A 21,584-nucleotide genomic window follows, 5' to 3' on the forward strand; every position below is an offset into this window, starting at 1 on the left:
AACTAATGGATAAACTGAGATCTATAATCAGTACCTTTAAAAGAGACTCTGACCCTTCGTTTTTTATTATTAAGATAATTGGTTAGAGCTCTTATTGATAATAGATTACACATAGCTTATCTTACCTCACAATTCTCTTAATGGTATTTCTTTATTTGAAGTTGTATATGGCTATCCCCTATGAATCTCTTGGGATTGGAAGTTCTATAACACTGAAATCAAGGATAAGCTCAGTGTAAACGAAGTCTGCATTATAGCTCAATGATATTACGATGTGTGGAAACTCGCCACAAAACATTTTACAGATGCTCAAAAAAGAGCTTAGCTCAAGACTAACGCGTATTGACAACCTGTCGATTTCAAAATAAGCGATTTTGTATAGCTTGATATGCAATACTACTAAACCGAGCGTTCTTCAAAAAAGCTAGATTTTCTAATAAACGGCAAGTTCCTTATTATTGAAAAGATAGAGCATTCCTTCAAGCTAGTGCTACTAGATATAATGAAAATTTTCGATATATTCTCAACTGAAAAGCTATGAAAAACTGCGAATGACTTTCTTCCTAATCAAGTGAACAATCCTGACCCTCCAATCAATATTACTAATAAAGAAGAATAAGAAATCGAATAAATCATAGTTTTGAAGAGTACTCGTAATAATATTTACTATTGAGTATAATGGCGTAATTACAATATTAACCTTACCTGATACACTGTTGATAACTTTAAATACTTTTTTTACAAATTCAAAGAGTATTATCTAACTAATCAAAACCTTTTCGACCTGTCTAAGACATTATCTCAATAGCTGAAATATTACGAAGATGGTGATGATAAGTATAATGATATTGTTGGAGATAAAGAGATGGATAAGTACTCGAAAACGAGCTTTTTTCAGATGGGGGGGTAATATAACGATTCAGTCCCTTTCAGATTCCTTTCTTAATCACTTAGCTTTTAGGACCTTAGCCTAGCATGTGACTCATTAATGTATATAGTCCGGAGCCCTTATAGTTCTCTTCTTATTCTTTTCTTCCTTCTTTAGTTTTAGATTCTAAGTAGAATTGAATCCTTTTATGACAGTCCTTCACATCAATTCAATTTCTTTATTTTCAACTCAATCTCGTATATTTCAATATTACCTCAAATATTTAGCTTCATTTAAATATATATTAGCTTCAATATTTCAAATCCCTTATCATTTTATTATTATTAAAGATTTCATCAATAAATAAAAAATCAATCCGAACGAGCCCTAAGGCTGTGATTGCAAATGCTGATTCGGGGGATTGAAATGCTGAGCAATCGAGACTGACCAATGGATATACTCCCGAGGTCATTACAAATAGCCGCAGCCACATTTTTAACTTTATCCTCTCGCATTGGTCAGCCCTAAATCAGCAACTCATAAGCAATGTGATAAGCAATCCGATAAGCATTTCATCATCAAGAGCTCAATACTCGAGTAGAGTCAAATATCGTTCAAATCCACATCTCATCCTTTCTCAAATATCCTATAAAACTCTCATGCCATTCAGATGAAGTTGCTTCTTCTCTTTTTTTCAATCATCATTGCAGGATTCTCAATTGTATTCAGAGATCCAATTATCGAGTATATCGAAACCATAAGTTACTTGTTTACAAATAGTACAGCCACAACTCCTTCACAACCACAACTTTATAACTTTCCATCCGCTTCATATTTTAGCACATCAAAAGCAGTCAACATGACAACACCAAGAGGGATCCAGAAAGCCTTTTTGGCACGCGAGCAAGCGGAGGGTGCGGGAGCGCGAGTTCGTCGTTCAATCGGCTCACCTCAACTAAGGAACTTCTCACCATTCCTTATGCTTGACCATTTCAACTCTAAGTCCGGAGCTGGATTTCCAGATCATCCACACAGAGGACAGGAAACGTAAGTTAACCTTTTCATTTCTCCGTGTCAAACTGCCACTGACTCAACCTCCTCATCAGGATAAGCTACATCCTCCAAGGTGCTATCGACCATGAAGATTTCACAGGAAATTCAGGGACCATCGAAGCAGGAGATCTTCAATTCATGACTGCCGGAAGAGGAATAATGCACTCGGAAATGCCACGACAAAATCCTGATGGCAGCGCAAATATTGGATTACAGCTCTGGGTAGACTTACCCGAGAAACTCAAGAAATGCGAGCCACGATATCGTGATTTACGAGCCAAGGAAATTCCACGAATCGACATCGACGATGGAAAAGTACATGTGAAGATCATCTCAGGCCGAAGTCATGGTGTTGATAGTGTAAAAGACTTAGCTTATACACCAGTTTGGATTTTCGACATAGAAATTAAACCGGGTGGAAAGATTGTGCAATCATTACCGGCTGGGTGGAATGCTTTTGCCTATACTTTGAGTGGGGAGGCGGTCTTTGGAAGTGGAGATGAGAAGACTAAGGTTGCACAATTCCACAATGTGGTATTCCGTCAGGAGGGAGATTTGGTGAATGCAGAAGTCGAAGAGTCTGCTAAAGAAAATGGACATTTTAGTAAGTTCATTCATTTGATTGGTTCTCGCTTTATTTTGAATTACAACCTCTCAAACCCCACGGCCAAAATTTGCAGGAGCAAATAGAGGTTAAACTCGTCAAATCTCCTTCACCAGAACCATTTACCACAAAAATCTATAGCAAAACAACCATCGATGAGATTGAAGTCAATCAAAAAAGCAAAACAATTATGCGTTCGCCGGGAATCGAACCCGGGGCCCATCGAGGTTGTCTCGTACTCTTCTGATGAAGGAAGAGATTGATGGCAACGATGGATTTACCACTAAACCACAAACGCTGGTTGTTTCTTAGCTGTTGAAATAAATTCTCTTGTTTGCAAATAATACAGAGTGAAAAAACCACCATCCAGACTGCCGTGCTGCAGGGTTGCTGCAGAGTTTGCAAGAGCGGGTCAATATATGCAAGAAGGGGCCGAATGTTACCCGAGTGGAGTCAGACTGCAGCCGAGATAGACAGGGGGCATTTGTTGGTGGGGTTAATTCCAAAGCAAGTTGCTTTGCTACACTACTCATTCAAGTCACACTTCTACAATCTTTCATTTATCCCTCCAGTGATTTATTTTTATCTCTCATGTCATAGAGAAAATATATACTAACGACTTCTTTAGTTCTAGTAGCAGGTCAACCCCTCGACCAAAAGATAGTCCAATACGGCCCCTTTGTCGTCAATTCAGAAGAGGAGGTATATCAAACGATGGAGGACTTCCAGACCCATTCTAATGGGTTTGAAAGGGCGAAGGGATGGAAAAGTAAGCTTGGCAAGTCGATGGTTCATTAGACTATATCGAGAGGTGACAACTTGGGGAGCTCTTGGTTGGAGATAGTGATTAATGTCAGGCGAATAAAAGGAGGAGTTAGGTGTTTTGGTCTCTATAGCTTGGGACTGCTTCTTCCAGTTGAACTAACACAATTGGTATTTTTATTTCAAACTCATGATTGCTATTTGTTAGTTTTTTTTTGTGGTGTTAGTACCATGTATTTCCTCGTTATTCTCAATGATAGATTGCAATTCACTCTAATCTAAAACCCTTGTTCAGGTATACCTTGTCATCGCAAATTGCAAAATTAGCATTTGAACATAGGGATTCTAGCTCTTGAATCTTGGCTTCACACTTGATCATTTTATATATACGTTTTATACTGAGTGCTCAGATGTGGGAGCAGAATTGAGGCGAGAATGAAAGAAAATAAGATAGAATGAGACGAGTGCCTATCACTTGGAAGATATGATAATTGAATTCTATCGTTAGGTTCAGAATTTTATATGTAAACAACAACCTCACCAATTCATTTGTATTCTCAAAAGCACTCATGGATATGGATTTTGATTATATTATCTAAGAGTGACGGTTCCGAGGTACCCGAACTGCAATAGCTCAAGTGCTTATCTCTACGCAAATGACAGAGACTAGAAAGTTAATCTCTGTACCTCTTCACCCCCAACCTAGATACTTCCATTCAGACAGCTAGTCCATTTCAAACAAAGCATTCCTTAAATCTCTCCTTTCCTCTCTTGACAAACCTCAAAGGAACAGGCTCTCCAGACATCTTTAGCGTAATAACAGTCTCACTCTCCTTTATGAGTCGTCTCGCTCTCTCCATTGCTTTCTCTCTTAAACCACTCTCCTATCTCCAGCATTCATCTTCTCAATCTCCTCATCACTCGCCCATTTTCTGACATCCAACTCAACGCTCCAGACTTTGAATATCACAGCCAATGAAGCCATCATCTCGACTTGCGAGAATCTTTTCCCCATACAGGCGTGGGCGCCTTCTGACCAGGGTATAAATGCTCCTCTACGCGGTACAAAGAGTAAATTGTCATTCGAAGCGTCAGGGGAGGTCTTGTCCTTTGAATTTTTCTCATAGCCGGGTAGCCATCTCTCAGGGACAAAATCATCTAAATCGTGAGATTTATCACTCATTCGGCTTTTTTGGCATGGCCAATAACGCGGATTTCGATGCACACCCATGACATCGAAATGCAGAAACGTGTTTGCCGGGACCGTGATAATTTTTCCGTCAAAATTCATTTGTCTCAATTCCAAGCTGACCTTCGGAATGGCAATAACAGGGGACATGACTCTTAAAGATTCGTTCATGACGGCTCCAACAAAACTGTCGTGTAAAGCTGGGAAATCTGTTTCATAATTCCAGGACTCTGGCGATCTGTCTGCAAGAACTGTATCAAGCGTCGATTGAAGTTGATCTTGTGCCGTGAGACAAACAGACAAAAAGAGGATTATAAAGTGTATTGCGTTAGATGTAGTTTCGTGGCCTGCGAAGAGGAATATAAAGGAATCGGCTATCGCTTCTTGCTTGGTGAGCATTTTCTTCGAATCATCTGAGGATTCGAGTCGAGTAGCTTCTACCAAGAACCTGATGTTTGATTAGTATTTGTTTCAGGAATTCAAGAAGTATAAATACCTATAATGCCCATTGCCGCAGAATCTTTATTCTGGCCACTTTCAATAACCTTCAAATTGTGATCAAATAGCTCATTGAAATAGTCACCACATTCGACAAATGACTGATACCACTTCTTATGGAAAGGTGAGATACCTAAGCTCGTGTTAGATGTCACCTATATTTCAGACTCACCAAGAAGAAATTCCACTTACTATATACCCACATCGGAGCAAGCGCTGCCCAAATGATATCATGAACCAATGTACCCAGAGCTTCCTTAAACATCAATCGATGATTACCCTCAAGCTTGGTAGTATTGAAACCGGGAACTATATTGTTACCCAACTCCTTATCGTCTCCTTCCCAGCTCTGGCTAATGCCATACGCCGCTCCAGAAATAACATGTAGACCTAAAACCGCAGTATCCGGTGCAGTATCTTTAACTTCCAGATTCTCTTCATTCGAATCTTTCGCTCCTGACCAATGTCTTAGCATTCCATACGCCTGGTTCATAGTCTCCTTCCACACTACAGCATAACTCCTCTCCGAGAATGCAGGCGCGACAACTTTCTTATGACGTTTCCATTCATCCTTCTCCGTGGTGAGAATGTTCTTTCCGTATAAATCGACAATTCCGTATACTTCAATGGGTTTCTGAAAGTGATTTCGCCGAATAGACATTTGGTATATAGTATCTGCATTGGCCATACTAAGATATATTTGACCAGGACTAATGATGAGAAATGCTTCTCCATGTAGTTCACGGAGTTCCTGGCTATAGTGCCATCCTCGATGGGGGTCAAGATAGCTGCTATGAGTCAGTTGATTGGATGTATGCTAATGCGATGCGACCTTACATAATCATTGGATATAACCAATTTTGAGAATATGGGAGACATTTCAGAATACTGAAAACAATATCATGGATACCGGTCCAGAGAAATCCAGCTATACCGTTGATTGCTACACCAATAGTTAGAAATAAGTTCACGACGGCACGAAGGTTTCACGGTTAACCCACGAGATATGATGTAGGGAAGTCCAGTGGTCTTTGCGATCGCGATATTTCGACTCAGCGAGAGGTACGCATTGGAGATCCAGAGCACGAGAATGGATACAAAGATCCAGATAAGAGAGAAAGCCATGCTGTTGAAGTTGTAAATCACGAAAGGAGAAGTTTCGCAAAGTGCAACAGCCTGGCGACACGAATTTTTGAGTTTTGAGATCGAGGAGGAAGAACTTTTAAGAAAAAAGAAATGAACCAAAGCTTGCTATTATTCACTATCCCATTAAAGCTTTTAAATAACGTTATCAGATTCACTGCTATCGAGAAGAACGAAACTCCAACCCAAGGAGAGGGGTTTCATTGCCGGTTCATATAATAAGACACACGGAATTACAGACAGCCACCAGTACTTATCCACTCGATACTATATGTGTGAAGCCAGAAACGGAAGGTCCACGGGTAGGTATGATGCTGATTGGACATGATTATGCACGATTTGATGGTGGCGTTTTGAAATTATATTGTGGCGTTATCTTTTCTCAGCTGTACACAACTGCCCGGGCGTGTCACCAACCCAGATATCAAATGAGAAATTTGCGAAGTTTAGACCATGAGAGATGTGTATCATGAATCATTGAGTGTTCTGTGTAACATTTAGTAGGACTTACTGAATCAAGAATACAGCACTAGATTTGTATTTTGAATCTTGATGGGCGAAATGAGATCATCATCTTGAGTGGTAGCTTGTTTACGGATATGTAGCCGTATTAGCAACAGGATCAGCATTCGGATCTTCTTCTCACAACCTTCACTGAGTGAAATACTAGGGGTTGAAGAACATGGTGCCGATACAGATCCCTATGATTGAATTAATAAGGAACTTCAAGATACTTATTAAGCATAGGATTGTAGGTTGTTATTCCATTGGCAACCCGAAAACGTTTTACTCCTAAAGCATTTGCTCCTTGTCTCTTTCAAAGACATCACTCTGTTGCGTCTCATCTTCATCACTTTTCTTCGCACCCTTCCTCCTTAATTTCTTCGCTCTCCCCTTCTTCGTTTCTCTTTTTCTCCTTCTCCTGATCTTCTTCTTGTTCCTCCTCTTCCGAAATCCTATTCATACACTCCTCAACCCTCACCATATTTGCAAGCCGCGCTGGCCTGGGCTCATTCAAGGCTTCAATGCCTTTCTCCTCAAAGTTCTTCAGCAATGATACTATGTCAGGATGGTGTCTAGCTTTTCAACTGCAGTCATTTGTGTCCCATCATGTTTGTTGCATGTGGTTCTTGCCCCTTTTTTGAGAAGCAGCGCAACCATGTCATAACAACCATAGTAACACGCACCCATCAGAGGTGTGCCGTGCGACGGTTTAATGATTTCAAGCTCAGCCCCATGGTCTATGAGCAGCTCTGCTATTTTTAAATTTTGCTCTCGAGACACTATTGCTGTACGGTATAGAGCTGTACCATATAAACTGATGTAATTAAAATACTGGTTTGATTTATCTTTAGGCACTTTTTTTCAGTAATCTATGCCAAGTCAGCGTTCTAGTAGTATGTCAGAGTTAATGGCGACAGTTATCAGTCAAATACCATAGCTTTATAAAACTACATCATAGTTGCGAAAGCAATAAGAAGATCAACTTACTCTCTGACTACCAGAAGCAGGGATTCTCTGCAAAGAATCGTGAGTAAACTTTCCGCCCCAAGGGTTTGGTAAAGATTATCTACGTTCGCTAGTAGCTTTATTTGGAATTCTTCAGTCAAAGTCCGGTTAAACATAGCTGAAAAAAATGCCGGCCACTCATCATTGTCGGTTGAATTAATGTTCATCCCAGCAGCAGTCAGTATTTCTATTGTCTCTGCATTGCCATAGATGCAGGCATAGTCCAGTAAATCACTTCCATTTTCAAAAAGAATATCGGAGCTGGATGGTTGTTTTATCATAATCTCCACAATATGATAGTACCCGTTCTGTATCGCGTAGTGAGTTGGGGAGAGGTTTTTATGATCACGAGATAACACGCTGGCTCCAGCAGAGATCAGGACTTGGCATGCTTGATATCGACCGTCCTCTGCGGCAACATGTAGAGGTGTTTGTTCCCGGCTGTTTTGAGCACTGAGATCTGCTCCTGCTTCCAAGAGTTCCTCCATAGTATTCAGGCGGCCTTGAAAAGAAGCATGATGCAAAGCTGTCCCGCCGATGTCCTTGACAATCTGACCTCTATTGCTCACAATCTGCGCCTCCTCGAAGCATCGAGGACTAGTAACGCAGCTTTTCATATCGATTCCACATTTATTCCCCAGTTCATAACTCAAGAGCAACCTAACACACTCAGAGTGACCGTTATATGCTGCAACATGTAAAGGATGGACCTTCTGTTGAGGAGTCGGCTTTCCTAGTGTGAGAATCTTTTCCATAATTTGTTCGTCTCCCAACAATGCGGCATAGTGAAGGGGTGTAAATCCAGAAGTAGGTAGTTGTTCTGTACAAGTCACTACTCCACTTAACGAAGCTCTATTATCTAACAGATAATGAATTATTTCTCTGGAAGAGCTTCTCACGAAAGCTTTGAGCAATGGACTGCACCCGCAGAAACAAGCCCCTTCAATGCTGTCACCATTTTGAAGTAGATATTTCAGAGTCGAAAGGTCCTGACGGATTATAGCATCTTCAATTGCAACAGATACATATTTATTACCGTCCACTTTATCAGTATCTGTGCCCGATCTATTGTCATCTAGACAAATGGGCTCAAATGTTACTACATATAAGAAATGTCAGTAATCGGAATGATCTTGAAGCTTTCGTTATTGTTTGGAAATATTTATAGCTGGAAAATATAGTGATGACTCGGGAAAGTATACGACAGACTTACAAAGTTTGGCCAAATGTTTGTTCAAAATTTCTGCTATACCTTCATACTTGAGATCCAAAGCAAGCGTAGCCGGAGTGAGCCCTGTACTATCACGAGCCTGAACATCCGCTCCATATTGAAGAATAGTTTCGACAATTAGTTCATTGCCTCCTGCAATAGCAAGATGTAGCGGTGTCAGCTTCCGAGGGCCGTAGATGACCTTAGTTGCGGCACCTTTCGATAGAAGCAATTCAGTGATTTCAGGCCTTTTGCCATAGATCGCAAAGAATAGTGGAGTAATGCCAAAATCCGCAGTAATATTGACATGCAATTGGTTCCCAAAATCTAGGGCATACAGTATAGTCTCTTTGGTGCCATGCATAGATGCATCATGCAAAGGTGTCACATTGTCTATTTCAAAGTGCCACTCCCTTTTCTCCGGAGTATTGTAATATATTATCTGCGCTGTGCTTATTCCAGGTATAAAATGTCCCCAGAAATGCCCACTAGCTTTGCAGTGCCAATCATTGATGCCCTTCTCGTTGAGAAACTTACACATCATGTGATTTGGCGCAACTGAAAGAGAAAACGCGATATCAAATTTATATTCGTATTTGTCCAGCAGAATCGCTCCATGTTCTAGCAGCAAGTTGACCATTGCCATATTTCCAGATTCAATACCTTCTAAAATCAACGGTTTCTCATCTCGGCTTAAGATATGCGTCTTCTAGCTAGCACAAAGTAATTCTTCGAGAACGTTGACCCGTTTATGGATACAGGCAAGATGAAGCATAGTAAAACCATCAACGTCGAGCGCAGTTCTGTTCGTGTGATTCTCAATAATCTTTTTGGCAATACTTTTATGGTGCGATCCATGAATACAAAGCATCTCGAGAGCTGTTCGCGGAGGGTCTCCCCGATCCGAAGATACAGTATCTACCCCGAGGCTAATGAGCATCTGGCTGAGTTGGCCTTGGTTGGATTGGAGAGTAACGTTAATGAGACTTCGGCCATTAATCAAGGTGTCATTGAGCTAGTTTTGAGAAGCTTTAGATATTAACATGAGCGCAATTTAGTGGCGAACGGTTGGTGGCAGATGGTGTCCAGATTCCTGAAAAATGTGTGCAGAGCAGTAATCTTAGATCCGTTGAGTACTTCCAACAAGTTTATATCGTTGCTCCTTGGGCAAATATTTGAGTTGTGGAGTATAGCTCCGTCAGAAAATAGTGGTCATTGTCATAATCGTCACTCCCATCGTCGTCATTTCCATCATCATCAATCTCATCGTCGTAACCTCCATTATCATCATTTTCAATGTCGTAATTCCCATAATCTTCATCGTAATGTTTTGGAACGTAATCACTTCTATCTTTGCTATCATTTTGATCGTATCTATTATCTCCACTTCTCCAGTTGGGACTGTTTGACTTGAGAATTTCGGAAGTATCAGTGAATGTCGAATGTCTCGCCGCCAACAAAGCTGACATGCATCGATACTCATATTTCCCAAAACTTCCGCTTCTACAGAGATAGTGAAGTGCTGTATTTCCTGCCACATCTTGTCGAGTGGTAATAGCTCCATAATGTAATAACAATTCTATGGCACCAGCAAAGAGGTGCTTGCGATAGTTATATCTCTGTGCCTTCTGGAGTGCATTGCAAAGTACTAACAAGGTTGATCTTCCTTCAATGTCTCCGACTTCTAAATTTATCTTCCGATAAGATGATAATAGCAATCGAAGCATTCTGAGCCCATCATAGGGAGGAGAATACACCCTGCGTATCAAAATATGTAGAGTAGACAATCCAGACTCCGAGACAAAGTTTATTATGTCTTCCGGATTTTCGAGAGAGGCCCACCGAGAGTCGGGACACTGTAATTATACATGATTGGTCATTATCTGAAGAGCAGAAAGATCTTGAGAGGCCGACGAACATGAGTTCAAGATAAATTCAAGAGTCTCGCGGAATATGTTGAACCCACGTTCCGCTGCAATATGTAATGGCGTGAGTCCTTCTTTGGTTGATATGAACGGATTTACACATGAGCGTCTAAGAACAGCAACTTTACGGCGGGGGGCAATGCTCGATCTTATAGCCTCGTGAAAACAGTTGAAGCCAGTCTCATCCTGCAATATTACGATAGAAGGATCTGAATTGCACAGAACAAATTCGAATGCATCAATTGAGCCAAGCTTTGCTGCTGCCATCAGTACTGTCCACCCAGTTGGTGTTTTAGTCGAAAAAGAACCGTGATATAACGAAGACTGAATTAGGTATTCCATCATTTCGATGCGCTGTGCTGTGGCTGAATGGAGTGGTGTGATTCCCGATTTCATGTCAGGCTTATTAATATCTGCCCCATACTCTTCTAAGAATCTTGCAACATTTATATGACCATTCGCCACGGCTAGATGAAAGGATGTTGCACATTTCAAACCAAATAGATTTTCTGTAGTATCTATTCCATCTATTGAAGTAGGAAGGTCCAACGAAGCGCCGTAATTCAGAAGGATCTTGACAATTTCTAGATGGCCGCCTTTCGAAGCACGGTGTAGTGGGCTCAGTCCATCTATGTTTGAACATGAATTTATGCTCGGGTTCCATTTTTTCAGAACTTGTAGAACGTTATACGTCTGACCAAATGTGATTGCTGCGTGTAATGCGGCAATCGCTTCAGTGGAGTCAATGTCGACACTAGAGTCAAAGAATGAATCTACAAGAGGTTTATCAACGTCTTTGAGTTTTCCCGCAAAATGCATAAACCTAATCAAAACCATTGAATAGTGTTAGTGTGTAAAGTGAACTCAACTTTGGAGCAAACAGGTGAAAGTAAATGAGGCGGTGATGAAACTGACCTTGAATTGATATCAGCAGGGACATTTCTGGGGTTTGTACTTTGTACAAAACTAGTGATAAAGTCATAGCTATGCTCAAAGTCCTCTTCCAGAGCCTTGATACATGAATCGGTTATCAGAGCTCCATGCTGAAGTAGTATATCCCACCCAAAATGGGCTTTAATGGCGAGCTCCAACAAATTTGTACATGGAGAATTTCCCCATTCACTTGTGGTGAAGGAAAGCGGATCGATTATTGTGGCGGACTGAAATAAAGACTCCAATATTTTCTTTTTTCGATTAGGGTGAGGATGTCGTCTACATTTTATGTCCTCTACTACGTGGCACAGAACCATTTCGGGAGCTACTGCACAGGCTAACAAGGGTACCAACATCGCCGTTCTTGGTTAGATACGAGTAGGTATCGGTATCTGAGATCAACCATTCCACTACGCGGGGAATTGATAACAGGATCGCGAAGTGCAAAGTGCTAGTATTGCAAATGATCTTTTGGCGACTGTTCCAGCCATAATAGTGGATCAGCAGTTCCTGGACCCAAAAGACGAAGCTATTCGTTTTTATAGGATTAAAAAGCAGTTTAAGTAATTCCAAGATATTATGGTCATCGGCATCACTGCATGCATGACTGACAAAATGCAGCGAGGCGTAGTGATAAAATGCGTATTTCTTATCCGTGGCAGATTTTTCAGTGGGTGTAGTGTGAGGAGTGACGTCTTGGAAGTCTTCGAACAATAGATAGGTCAGACAGACCTTAGCCATATAAGCATTCCGAAAATCCTGTGACATGCGGTACATGGAATATCGGTCATCCTGAACTTCAAGTAGTAAAAATTCCTTGACGCTGAAATGCGCTAATTCAATTCGAATGCCCCACGGTCCCTCAGTCTTCCTAACAAGGCTACTACATCTCTTCAAGATACTCTGCTCATTCGGAATTCCTTCTCGGTCTAAATGCTTATCAGACAGGTCTATGGATACGGCTTCGAGTAATTGGGCTAAGGAGAGTGGTTCAACGGCACAGACAGTCCATATCAAGACTCGCCGAACAAGCTCTTTGATCTCATCACTGCTGAGGTTGATACGGTCTAGTATTCTCTCATAGGTTCCGAATAATGTCGGCGGGAGTGAATGCAATGCTCGCCTGACACCTCTGAGGGTATCGAGGTCATATAGATGATCTAGTTGGCATGTTACCCAGCGGACTAAAAGTCAGCAATTGGTATTAGATAATTAATTAGATTGATATAACTTACACATACCCTGTGCCTCATCCACCAGCCGTTGTGCGATTTCTTCTCTCAACTCTTGGTTCCAGGGGGTTTTTTGGGTTTCACGAAGACGACACTCTATTTTTGAATGTACATAGAGTTCTAAGTCGTTCCTGTGCGCTGCAATTGAGAGTTTTGTGAAATCTACCAAGTGGCTCTCGATGTCTGGCTCGGGCCGCGAGGCCAAGATTATTTTGATATTGCTGTCCTTGGTAGCGTTGAGCTCAGTCAGAAGACGTACAATATCCAAACGACCATCTCCGCATTCATCTAGAGCATCAACAACAAGATGAACATTATCGAAGTAACGTGATATATTCCGAAGTAATTCACAGAGATGCTCTGCCGATATTGGGTTCGAAATTCCAATATCCTCATCTGGGCAACAATTGACCCAACATGCTTCTAGCTCCGCAAATCCGCGGCGGTCGGCTAACACAAGTTGCTTAACCAGATTGATTGATTGATTGATTGATTGATTGAATTTACGTCCACCTTCAGTCTAAGACTATATAGGACGACTAGGCCTTAAGGGCCTAGTAGATAACTTTTTATTTTACAATAATAGGAATAAACAATTTGGGGAAGTGCAAACGAATATTGGGGACCTAAGCCCACTTACTATACGTATAACATATAGTAAGACAATAAGGAAATCTACTCTGTGGAGTATTCTTCCTCTCTTTCTCTTTCTTCAATCTCTCTCTCTTTTTCTCTTTCTTCTTCCATTTGAGTTCTTGATAAATGCTAGGCTCTTGTAGCAATTTTAGTTGTATTGATGAATTTGATAGTTAATTCGATTCCTATTTTCGTATGAAGTAGGAATTGTAGAGTGATTTTAGAAAGTGGTATATTCTGGAATATCTCTTTTCTTTCCGTTTTGTATACTGGGCAACTGATCAAAAGGTATTGAGGTACCTCAATATTACCACATATACATCTATTATTGGAGTGATTAAAACGATATAAATATAATTTAATATAACCGTAACCTAGTTTCAATTGAAAAAAAGCGCTAGCTGTATTTCGCCTTGTTTCAATTGGTAGCTTGATTTTCGATCCAATTTTCCATGGAAATAGCTTCGAATAGATTAATACTGTTTGATTTGATCTGAGTTTATATTGATTGAGAATCGAGCTCCATTGATCAAAGAAGGATTCTTTGATTATCATTCCTAATAATCCGAAACTAGTTTCATTCGAAATAGATTGTATTATAGTTACTTCCTTTGCTAGCTTATCTGCTAGCTCGTTTCCCTTTACTGAAGTATATCCTGATATCCAATTCAAGGATATTTCCGCTCCTTTAGCTATAATAGCTTTAGCTGCTTTGATTGCTCGAATTTGATAGGCTTGACCAGGATGATCCGAGAGTGTTTTTAGTCATAATAGACCTACTTGATTGTCTGAATAAACCTTGAATTTCTTTCCACTACTAGCAATTGAACTAGCATATTCAATAGCTCAAATGACTCCATATAGCTCTCCATTATAAACCAGTTGATTGCTTCCAATATTCACTTATTCTTGATATAAAACTTGATCATTCGATTGTATTGTTACTATTCCTACACCAATGCCTATTCCTTTTTCTATAGAAAAGGCATCTGTATAGATATAGATAGTATTTTGATCTTTATATTTGAAAATAATATTATAAAGTATTGCTGCATTTTCTTTTGAAGCCTTATTAATATTGATTTTGAAAGGGATTTCCTTTTTTTATAGTGGAAAGTAGAAATGAGTAATCTTTTCGAGAGAAAACGAATCGAATTTTTTATTAATTGATTCTCTTATTCTATCAAGTTGGATTGGTTTATATAGCTTTCTTTGAGGAGTATTGATTGATTCTCGATTAGCGTATTGGTATGCTAGAGTAGCTTTTTCGATATTGATTAGATATTTAGGTGAGAGTTTTGTTAATCGAAAGGTATACTGCTTGATATTTGAATCTAATCGAATATTTGCTGGTTTTAATCCCACTTCGATTTCTATTAGGAGAATTGGAGTGGTTTTGAAGACTTCTAATATCTTTCGAAGAGCTAGGTTTTGAAAAGCTTGCATTTTATCCCTGAAGTGGGCTTATCCTCTCCACCAAATCATTAATCCGTAATCTGCTATACTAGTTACACAGACTATATATAGCTATCGAAGGGCTTTCGAGCTTAGGCCTTTTTTCATATTAGCTAGTCGAATCATTCAATAAAAGACTCCTTTTGCTTATATGATTCGAATATTGATGTATTGATTGAATTTGAGATTTGAATCAAACCATATACCTAACTATCTGATCAGGGATTGGAGTATAATGACATCGGAATTAGATAGTTTGATTAAGTGATCCTTAATTAGCTTGGAAACTGAGAAGTACATTAACTCCGTTTTTGCTAAATCGAATTGAATAGCGTTTTTTGAGCTAAGTTTGTAAATTTGCTTTATAGCTTTCTCAAAAGATATAATATTCTTCTTCCAAGAAGATGAGTTTGTAATCAAAGCAATATCGTCAATATAGGAAAGGAATTTGATTGATTTTGAAAGGAATAAATCTCTGATATATATTAGAAATAGAATTAGAGAAATAGGGCTGCCTTATGATATTCCAATCGAAATAGGCTTAAAAAATTCGATTTGATTATTGAAGGACAATTTGAGTTGTTTTTGTTGGAGGAATAAGGCTATCCAAGTAATCAGATTTGTTGGTAATTTTAGCTTCTTACAAATTTCCAATAATCGATTTTTTGAGACATAATCGAAGGCTCCCTTTATATCCATAAATAGAACTGAAGTCTTTTTATGAATTTGCTTGTTTCTTTCGATTTCTGTAGTTAGAAGAAGAGTTGTATCAATTACTGATTTCTTTTGTCGACCTCCAATTTGACTCTTGTATAATAGGCTAATAGTTTCTACTAAATAGCCTAATCTTTAAGCTAATATCCTTTTGCTTATCTTTCCAAGGCAGTTTAGAAATGTAATAACTCTATATGCTTTCGAAACGGAATAGTCAGGTTTTGAGGCTTTCTTCAAATCGCTTTAGTGGCTTGTTTCCAGTATTGTGGGTAATATCCGAGATTGATTAGATTACTAAATAAATTGAAGAAGATCTGTGGAATTGCTTTATATGCTTTTGTAATAATCTCCTGAATGATTTTATCTAAACCAAAAATCTTTCCTTGGATTTTGGCTGAACAGATATTATTTAATTCGATTTGTAAAAGGTTAGGCTATTCTCATTTTTTGGATTGCTTGTATCCTTCCCATTGTGGTTTTGAAGTGACTGGGGGGAATAGGAATAGAGTTGATCTGAAAGCAAAGCATTTTCCTTCAAAAGAGCTTTCAATTGAAATATTCGGTATTCTTTGATCTTGATAGTCTTTTGTATAGGTCATTACTTTGAATATTGTCTGTGTATCCTCCTTTTCTAGGAATTCATTCCAATGATTCTTCTTTGCTGTTTTAATAGTCTGAAAGTATTTATTTCTAGCAATTCAATATTCCTTTTTGAAATTTGAGTTCTCCAAATCGGATTCGATTAATTGTTTTACTCTTTCTAATACTTTTCGAAGCTCTTTCAATTCAGGTGTCCACCATGGTTTTCCCCTTTTTTCCGAATTGACTTTAGGTATAGATTTTTCAGTAGCTTTTTGAATAATTCTTGTAAATTCGCTTACTACTTGATCCAGATTAAAATAATCATTTCTTTCTTTCAGATTATTAAGCGAATCCTTTTTAAATAAAATTGTTAATATCAAAATAGAGAAAATAAAAGAAAATAAGGTTTCTGATTTCAGTATCGATTTGAATTTATTTCAATTAACTAGTTTGGTATTATATCTAGCTAGCGATATTGTATTACGAAAACTTGATTCTTCTTTTCCTTTGAGTTCGAATAGTATTTCTATATGATCGGATTCTGTATTTGATAGTATTTGCTAATTTTGGATTTGAAAAGTAATTCCTTCTGAAACTAATATGAAATCGATAACGCTTGGATTAAGGAGATTATTGCGATAGAAAGTATTAAGACTAGGCTCGTTTAGAAGAGTGAGATTCTGATCTTTCAGCCATTCGGCTAATTGATTAGTATTTCCACTCTTCTTCGAAAAAGGATCCTATTATGAATAATGGGAGTTGAAGTTGCCTACAAGAATAGTTTCTTATATGATTGATAAATTGTATAGATATCTTTCAAATATAAAGCCCTTTTCTTTAGCTTGATCAGTTTCATTATAGATATTAACAATTTGAAAGGCTTTATTTCTATTTTGATAATCGAAAATCTGAATATCAGGATCTCTTAAAGAATTAGGAGAAAGGTTGATTATAAATTGAAGGGTTTTTGAGATATATAATAATATTCGTGGTCGATATTTGAAATCGAATCTCGAAAGTATTTGTGTAAAATTGGGGTGTATGATCGATCTAGTATTTGAATAATCATTTCTGTTTTTGATAATCCAAAGCTCTTGAATAGTAATGAGATCGATATTGAGTTCTGTTGTAATCTGTAAAATGTTTTCTATAGCTTGTAAATTTTGATTGAGATTTATTTGAAGAATTCGAATATTGATATGATTCATTAAAAAGTGTTATTCGATTTTTGTTGAATAGCCTGATAGGTTTCATATGTTTTCGAATTTGCTGCATGATTCCCTTGACAATTCGAGTATTTCGCTGTTAAATGTTGACAGAATTTTCCTTTAATATTGCATACCATACACAAATATACTAATGTAATATACTTACCTCCATATAAACCACAAGAAGGATTTCTTCTACAATGAGCATCCTGATATCCAAACCCTTGACACTTCTGGTACTGTGTAGTTGGTTTTGATTCGTAGAACTTTTCTATTCTCATACTACTTCCAGCAATATATAACCGCTTTCGGATAGCTAATTCTGCTTCTAATTTGGTAGCAAAAGCAATAACTACAGCTCCCTCTTGTTGATAAGCTCTTTTCGAAATAGGAGTGAGCTAGAAAAGGATTTCTATAGGCTTGAAGTCAGGATTGAAGGTTTTGATTTCGTTTAAGATAAGATCCATTCCCTTTACTCCTGAGAATTCTTTAATGGGAACTCTATGAATAATGACTTTATACTATTCTTAATTCTTTTGAATCCTTTTGAATTTGATAATGTTATTTTAAATAGCTTTCTTTTCTATTAAGAATTGTAATGTAAAAGGATTGTTTATTGTAATAATAATATTATTATTGAAGAATAAAATAGCTGTTGTAATAACTAGTTCTTTAATTTCAGTCTTTTGAAAAGCTTTATTTATTTTGTTTCGAATAGTTAAAGAGGAGAAGGAAGTGGGGTTTGAGATTTCTGGTTTGATTAGAATAAGTTGTTTTTGGATTGAATTTATCTTTTTCTTTATAGGAATTGATTTGATGCTTTTTTTGAAGATTAGATTCTATTCTCCTTTTGAAACTTTTGTATATGTTGGTTTTGATATTGGGATAGTAGTGGATATAGGAATTGTATTTAGGGCTTTAGCTTGGGATTCGATTTTTCGAGTAGCTGATTCGAGATGGGTGATTTGAGAGGTAATGATTTTGGAGGCTATAGTAAGGTTTCCCTTTTCAGTATACTCTCTAAAGATTTCTAGGAGATCTAGAAGCTTGGATTGTTCGGTTGCTTAACCAGAAAACCCAAGATGTTTAGAGGATCCTGTGTCTTTTTATCCTTGTAATCGCAATAAAAGAATGCTAAACCTAGAAAGCAAGAAGTTTCTCATCAGTTTTAAGTTAAGTTCAGTCAGAGCTGGAAATCGCGTACAATCACCATCTTCAAGCTGGTCAAAGATACAGCTGATGGTAGAACTGCTATTTCGAGTAAGTAGACTAGCCCAGAAATTAATTACTTGATGACGTACATTAATATAGTTTTTCCAGCTCCAGCTAAGACAAGCATCAGAACAGATTTCTGGACTGGGGTAAGTTTATCGAGAGAATAAATCGAATGCTTACGAATACCATACAACCACAACTTCGATACCTTTTCATTAAACCAGGACTTGAACTGATCTCCCTTAGTGAACCACTGTAATTTTTAGCTGGAACTTCTGGAACACCATGCAGGAATGGCCTCTCTTTACCTGACCAGTACCTGGCTGTCGAAGTTTCGTCGCAACTTCTTGATGTCTCTGACTGGGATCATATGGAGCTATCCATTCAATAATCTTCTTCTGCTTTTGGTCTGAAAAATTAACACGTTAGTTTGAACGCAAGGAAATATAATTGTGATGAAGCACCTACTCAACATAGATATCGCTTTCTCATTCCTTAGGCCAAGCACATTTGCCCGTATTGCTTCTATATTTAGTCCTTGTGTCTTCCGGTCACTGAGTGCATCAAATAGCGCATTCATTCCATCCACTTGAAGCGCAAACATCAAAGTAGACTTCTGTGTCGTCACATCATCGATGAGTGCTCTGGTTTCACCGACGCTGAAAGGCCAGATAAGAGCTGGCCCTAAATTTGAAATTTTCCGGCCAATCGCTGACTTTTGACCACCGATATCGTCGCGGTCAGCTTTATCTAATCTTTCTTAATCCTGTCAAGTAGTGTTCGGCAAGTATCTATGTGCTAGAATTGAATGGTGGAAGAGATTGACTCGTCGTCAAAACGTGAGACGACCAGGCGTAATTGGTTGAGAATGCCGTATAGATCGGTCATTTCGTTGACAAGTTTTTTGACTTCCTGAGTCGATCCCCTGACTTCTTTGACATATTTGTAACTCTTTACAGCTACGAGGTCGAGAATGGATATCAATCCAGAGATGCTGGCGCTCACTGATAGCGGGTCCATTTTGTGATTAGAATCCAAATCCAAATCTTGAATTTCTAGCTCAGTGTGCAATATTCTGTTTTGTGATAGGTATTGAGATGGTGGGGGAATGTGTGATGATAAGGCTCAACATAGATGATCATTCTGAACGGACTAAATGGCCACTAGATGCTACGACAGAGAGCGAAGCAAACAAAACAACCACAGTGCTGCAAGAAAATTGTACGAGAGGCGTACACAACATGGCTAAGCCTCAGAAAGCCTGATTCAGCGTTTTGTGCGCGAATGTCATCCACTGGAATGATCTCTGGATGTCTTGATGCCACACAAGCCTTATAATGCGTTTCGTACAAGAGTAATAACAAAGGTACAGCATATACTGCCACTCCGCCAGACGTATGCCTTCAGCACTTGCCAGAACACATGATTCTCAATATACGTAATCCAAGGCTCGGCATCAGGCAGAAAATCGAAATCTGCTGGCATGAAATCATGTTTGATCTGCTGGTTGAACAAGAGGTTGATGAACCATCCTAAGAATTTTGAATTGTTTGCTCAAATGACACGCGCAGCTTCGATTGGGAATAATAATCTCACTGTACTTGTCCAGAGATGCCATTTGAAGTTGTTGGTTGTCCTTTCATTTGGCACCGGTATATTAATTCCACGAGGTTCACGGCTTCTGAGATCTCAGAAACATCTGAGAACTTTCTCAAATGCAGTAACGCGCAATTTGGCAAGTTCAAAAAGGAAAGAAAGAACGATTGGGTGGCCCAAAAACCCACCGAGCGGAGAAATTAGCCTCGAAAGCTGCAGCTTCCCGAATGCAACTTCCATCCAAACACCACCCTACCAATCAAATCTCATCGAAGCCAAATTGGACCAAATAAGAAAATCAGTACTCGACGTTTTGTTGACCAACCAGCCCATTTTCGATTGATTAGTGAGCATCTTCACTTCAGTGTATGAGATTAGTATTCGAGTGAACTCGAGCCGCAAAGCTACAACTAAAAGGAATATAGCTTTTCCTTAGTTCTTGGTATTTTTTCCATTTTGGCATTCGAGATTACAAAAATGATTGACAAATTGTTCACCTTTCTGATTTTTGTACACAAAATCTTGTTGGAGCTGCATCGACCAATCATCATGCAAGATCATCCACAAATCAACAGCACCGAACTACGCAGGTAAAATACAAGAAGCGAATGACCCAAACGCAAATGATAGATCCAAGCACAAAACTTATCAGACTAAAATCACTGCAAATAGCCGATACATAAACAATTCTCTCTACTACCACGACATCCACAAGCGACTGTTCTTAAGTTATGGATTGAAATTGTACTCAATAAGCCGATTCTTAAACACGACAATCAGATGCTTATATCAAGAGGATAGCGACGGGACATATTGCGAGGAAAGTATTGATTATAGCAAGTAGAACTTCGATAGCTGTTGGGAAGTTGGAATAGAACATTAACTATCTGGAACGTGCATAGGCATAGTGCGTTTAACACCGTGCTGTGGCAGCATATTCGAAGCTGGCTGGCTATTACAATTAGCAGAATTGACCTGAAGCGATGCGATTCTGACTAGATTGTGTATCCTGCCTTTAAAAATACTCAATTCCACCAAACTTCACTTGAAACGGATACGGATATGAGTGGTAACATAGAGAAGGTCAATACTCGAGATAGAGAAAGATTTCAGCCAATTTCTGGGTTCGATATGACATGCTTTTGATGATCGGGTATATATGCTCTGGTGCTTGGATGAACGTTGAACACCAGCATTCGGTCTAAAAAGTCGAAGCAATAGCTAAATCCAAACCTAATCTTTAGGCAGGAAA

General features: G+C 38.7%; 5 protein-coding genes across 5 annotated transcripts; 1 reads left to right on the forward strand and 4 right to left on the reverse strand.

The window, feature by feature from the left end:
* The first annotated feature begins 1,469 nt into the window (after window positions 1-1,469).
* Window positions 1,470-3,672, forward strand: EAF02_002571 (uncharacterized protein). Its single transcript, XM_038898619.1, has 3 exons — window positions 1,470-1,915; window positions 1,975-2,525; window positions 3,154-3,672. Exons 1-3 carry the CDS (start codon window positions 1,539-1,541, stop codon window positions 3,321-3,323), a joined length of 1,098 nt encoding a protein of 365 aa, XP_038760907.1. The 5' UTR covers window positions 1,470-1,538; the 3' UTR covers window positions 3,324-3,672.
* A 349-nt stretch (window positions 3,673-4,021) lies between these two features.
* Window positions 4,022-6,305, reverse strand: EAF02_002572 (uncharacterized protein; the record flags this gene model as incomplete). Its single annotated transcript, XM_038898620.1, is given in 6 exon segments — window positions 4,022-4,153; window positions 4,165-4,913; window positions 4,973-5,107; window positions 5,167-5,765; window positions 5,812-5,917; window positions 5,976-6,305. The coding sequence occupies 6 exon segments, from the start codon at window positions 6,097-6,099 to the stop codon at window positions 4,022-4,024; spliced, it is 1,845 nt and encodes a 614-aa protein (XP_038760908.1). The 5' UTR covers window positions 6,100-6,305.
* Window positions 6,306-6,967: 662 nt separating this feature from the next.
* EAF02_002573 (uncharacterized protein) lies at window positions 6,968-9,482 on the reverse strand (the record flags this gene model as incomplete). Its single annotated transcript, XM_038898621.1, has 4 exons — window positions 6,968-7,162; window positions 7,207-7,435; window positions 7,609-8,725; window positions 8,879-9,482. 4 exons carry the CDS (start codon window positions 9,480-9,482, stop codon window positions 6,968-6,970), a joined length of 2,145 nt encoding a protein of 714 aa, XP_038760909.1.
* Window positions 9,483-9,984: 502 nt separating this feature from the next.
* On the reverse strand, window positions 9,985-13,345 carry EAF02_002574 (uncharacterized protein; the record flags this gene model as incomplete). The annotated part of the gene is made up of 7 exons (XM_038898622.1): window positions 9,985-10,530; window positions 10,592-10,692; window positions 10,755-11,584; window positions 11,677-11,921; window positions 12,037-12,878; window positions 12,936-13,286; window positions 13,339-13,345. The coding sequence occupies 7 exons, from the start codon at window positions 13,343-13,345 to the stop codon at window positions 9,985-9,987; spliced, it is 2,922 nt and encodes a 973-aa protein (XP_038760910.1).
* Window positions 13,346-18,556: 5,211 nt separating this feature from the next.
* On the reverse strand, window positions 18,557-19,756 carry EAF02_002575 (uncharacterized protein; the record flags this gene model as incomplete). Its single annotated transcript, XM_038898623.1, has 6 exons — window positions 18,557-18,661; window positions 18,726-18,772; window positions 18,823-18,989; window positions 19,045-19,145; window positions 19,205-19,491; window positions 19,563-19,756. The coding sequence occupies 6 exons, from the start codon at window positions 19,754-19,756 to the stop codon at window positions 18,561-18,563; spliced, it is 897 nt and encodes a 298-aa protein (XP_038760911.1). The 3' UTR covers window positions 18,557-18,560.
* Window positions 19,757-21,584: the final 1,828 nt, after the last annotated feature.

The sequence above is a fragment of the Botrytis sinoallii genome (genome assembly GCF_014898435.1).
Source record: "Botrytis sinoallii strain Bc 23 chromosome Unknown BSIN_004, whole genome shotgun sequence".
Classification (NCBI taxonomy): Eukaryota; Fungi; Ascomycota; class Leotiomycetes; order Helotiales; family Sclerotiniaceae; genus Botrytis; species Botrytis sinoallii.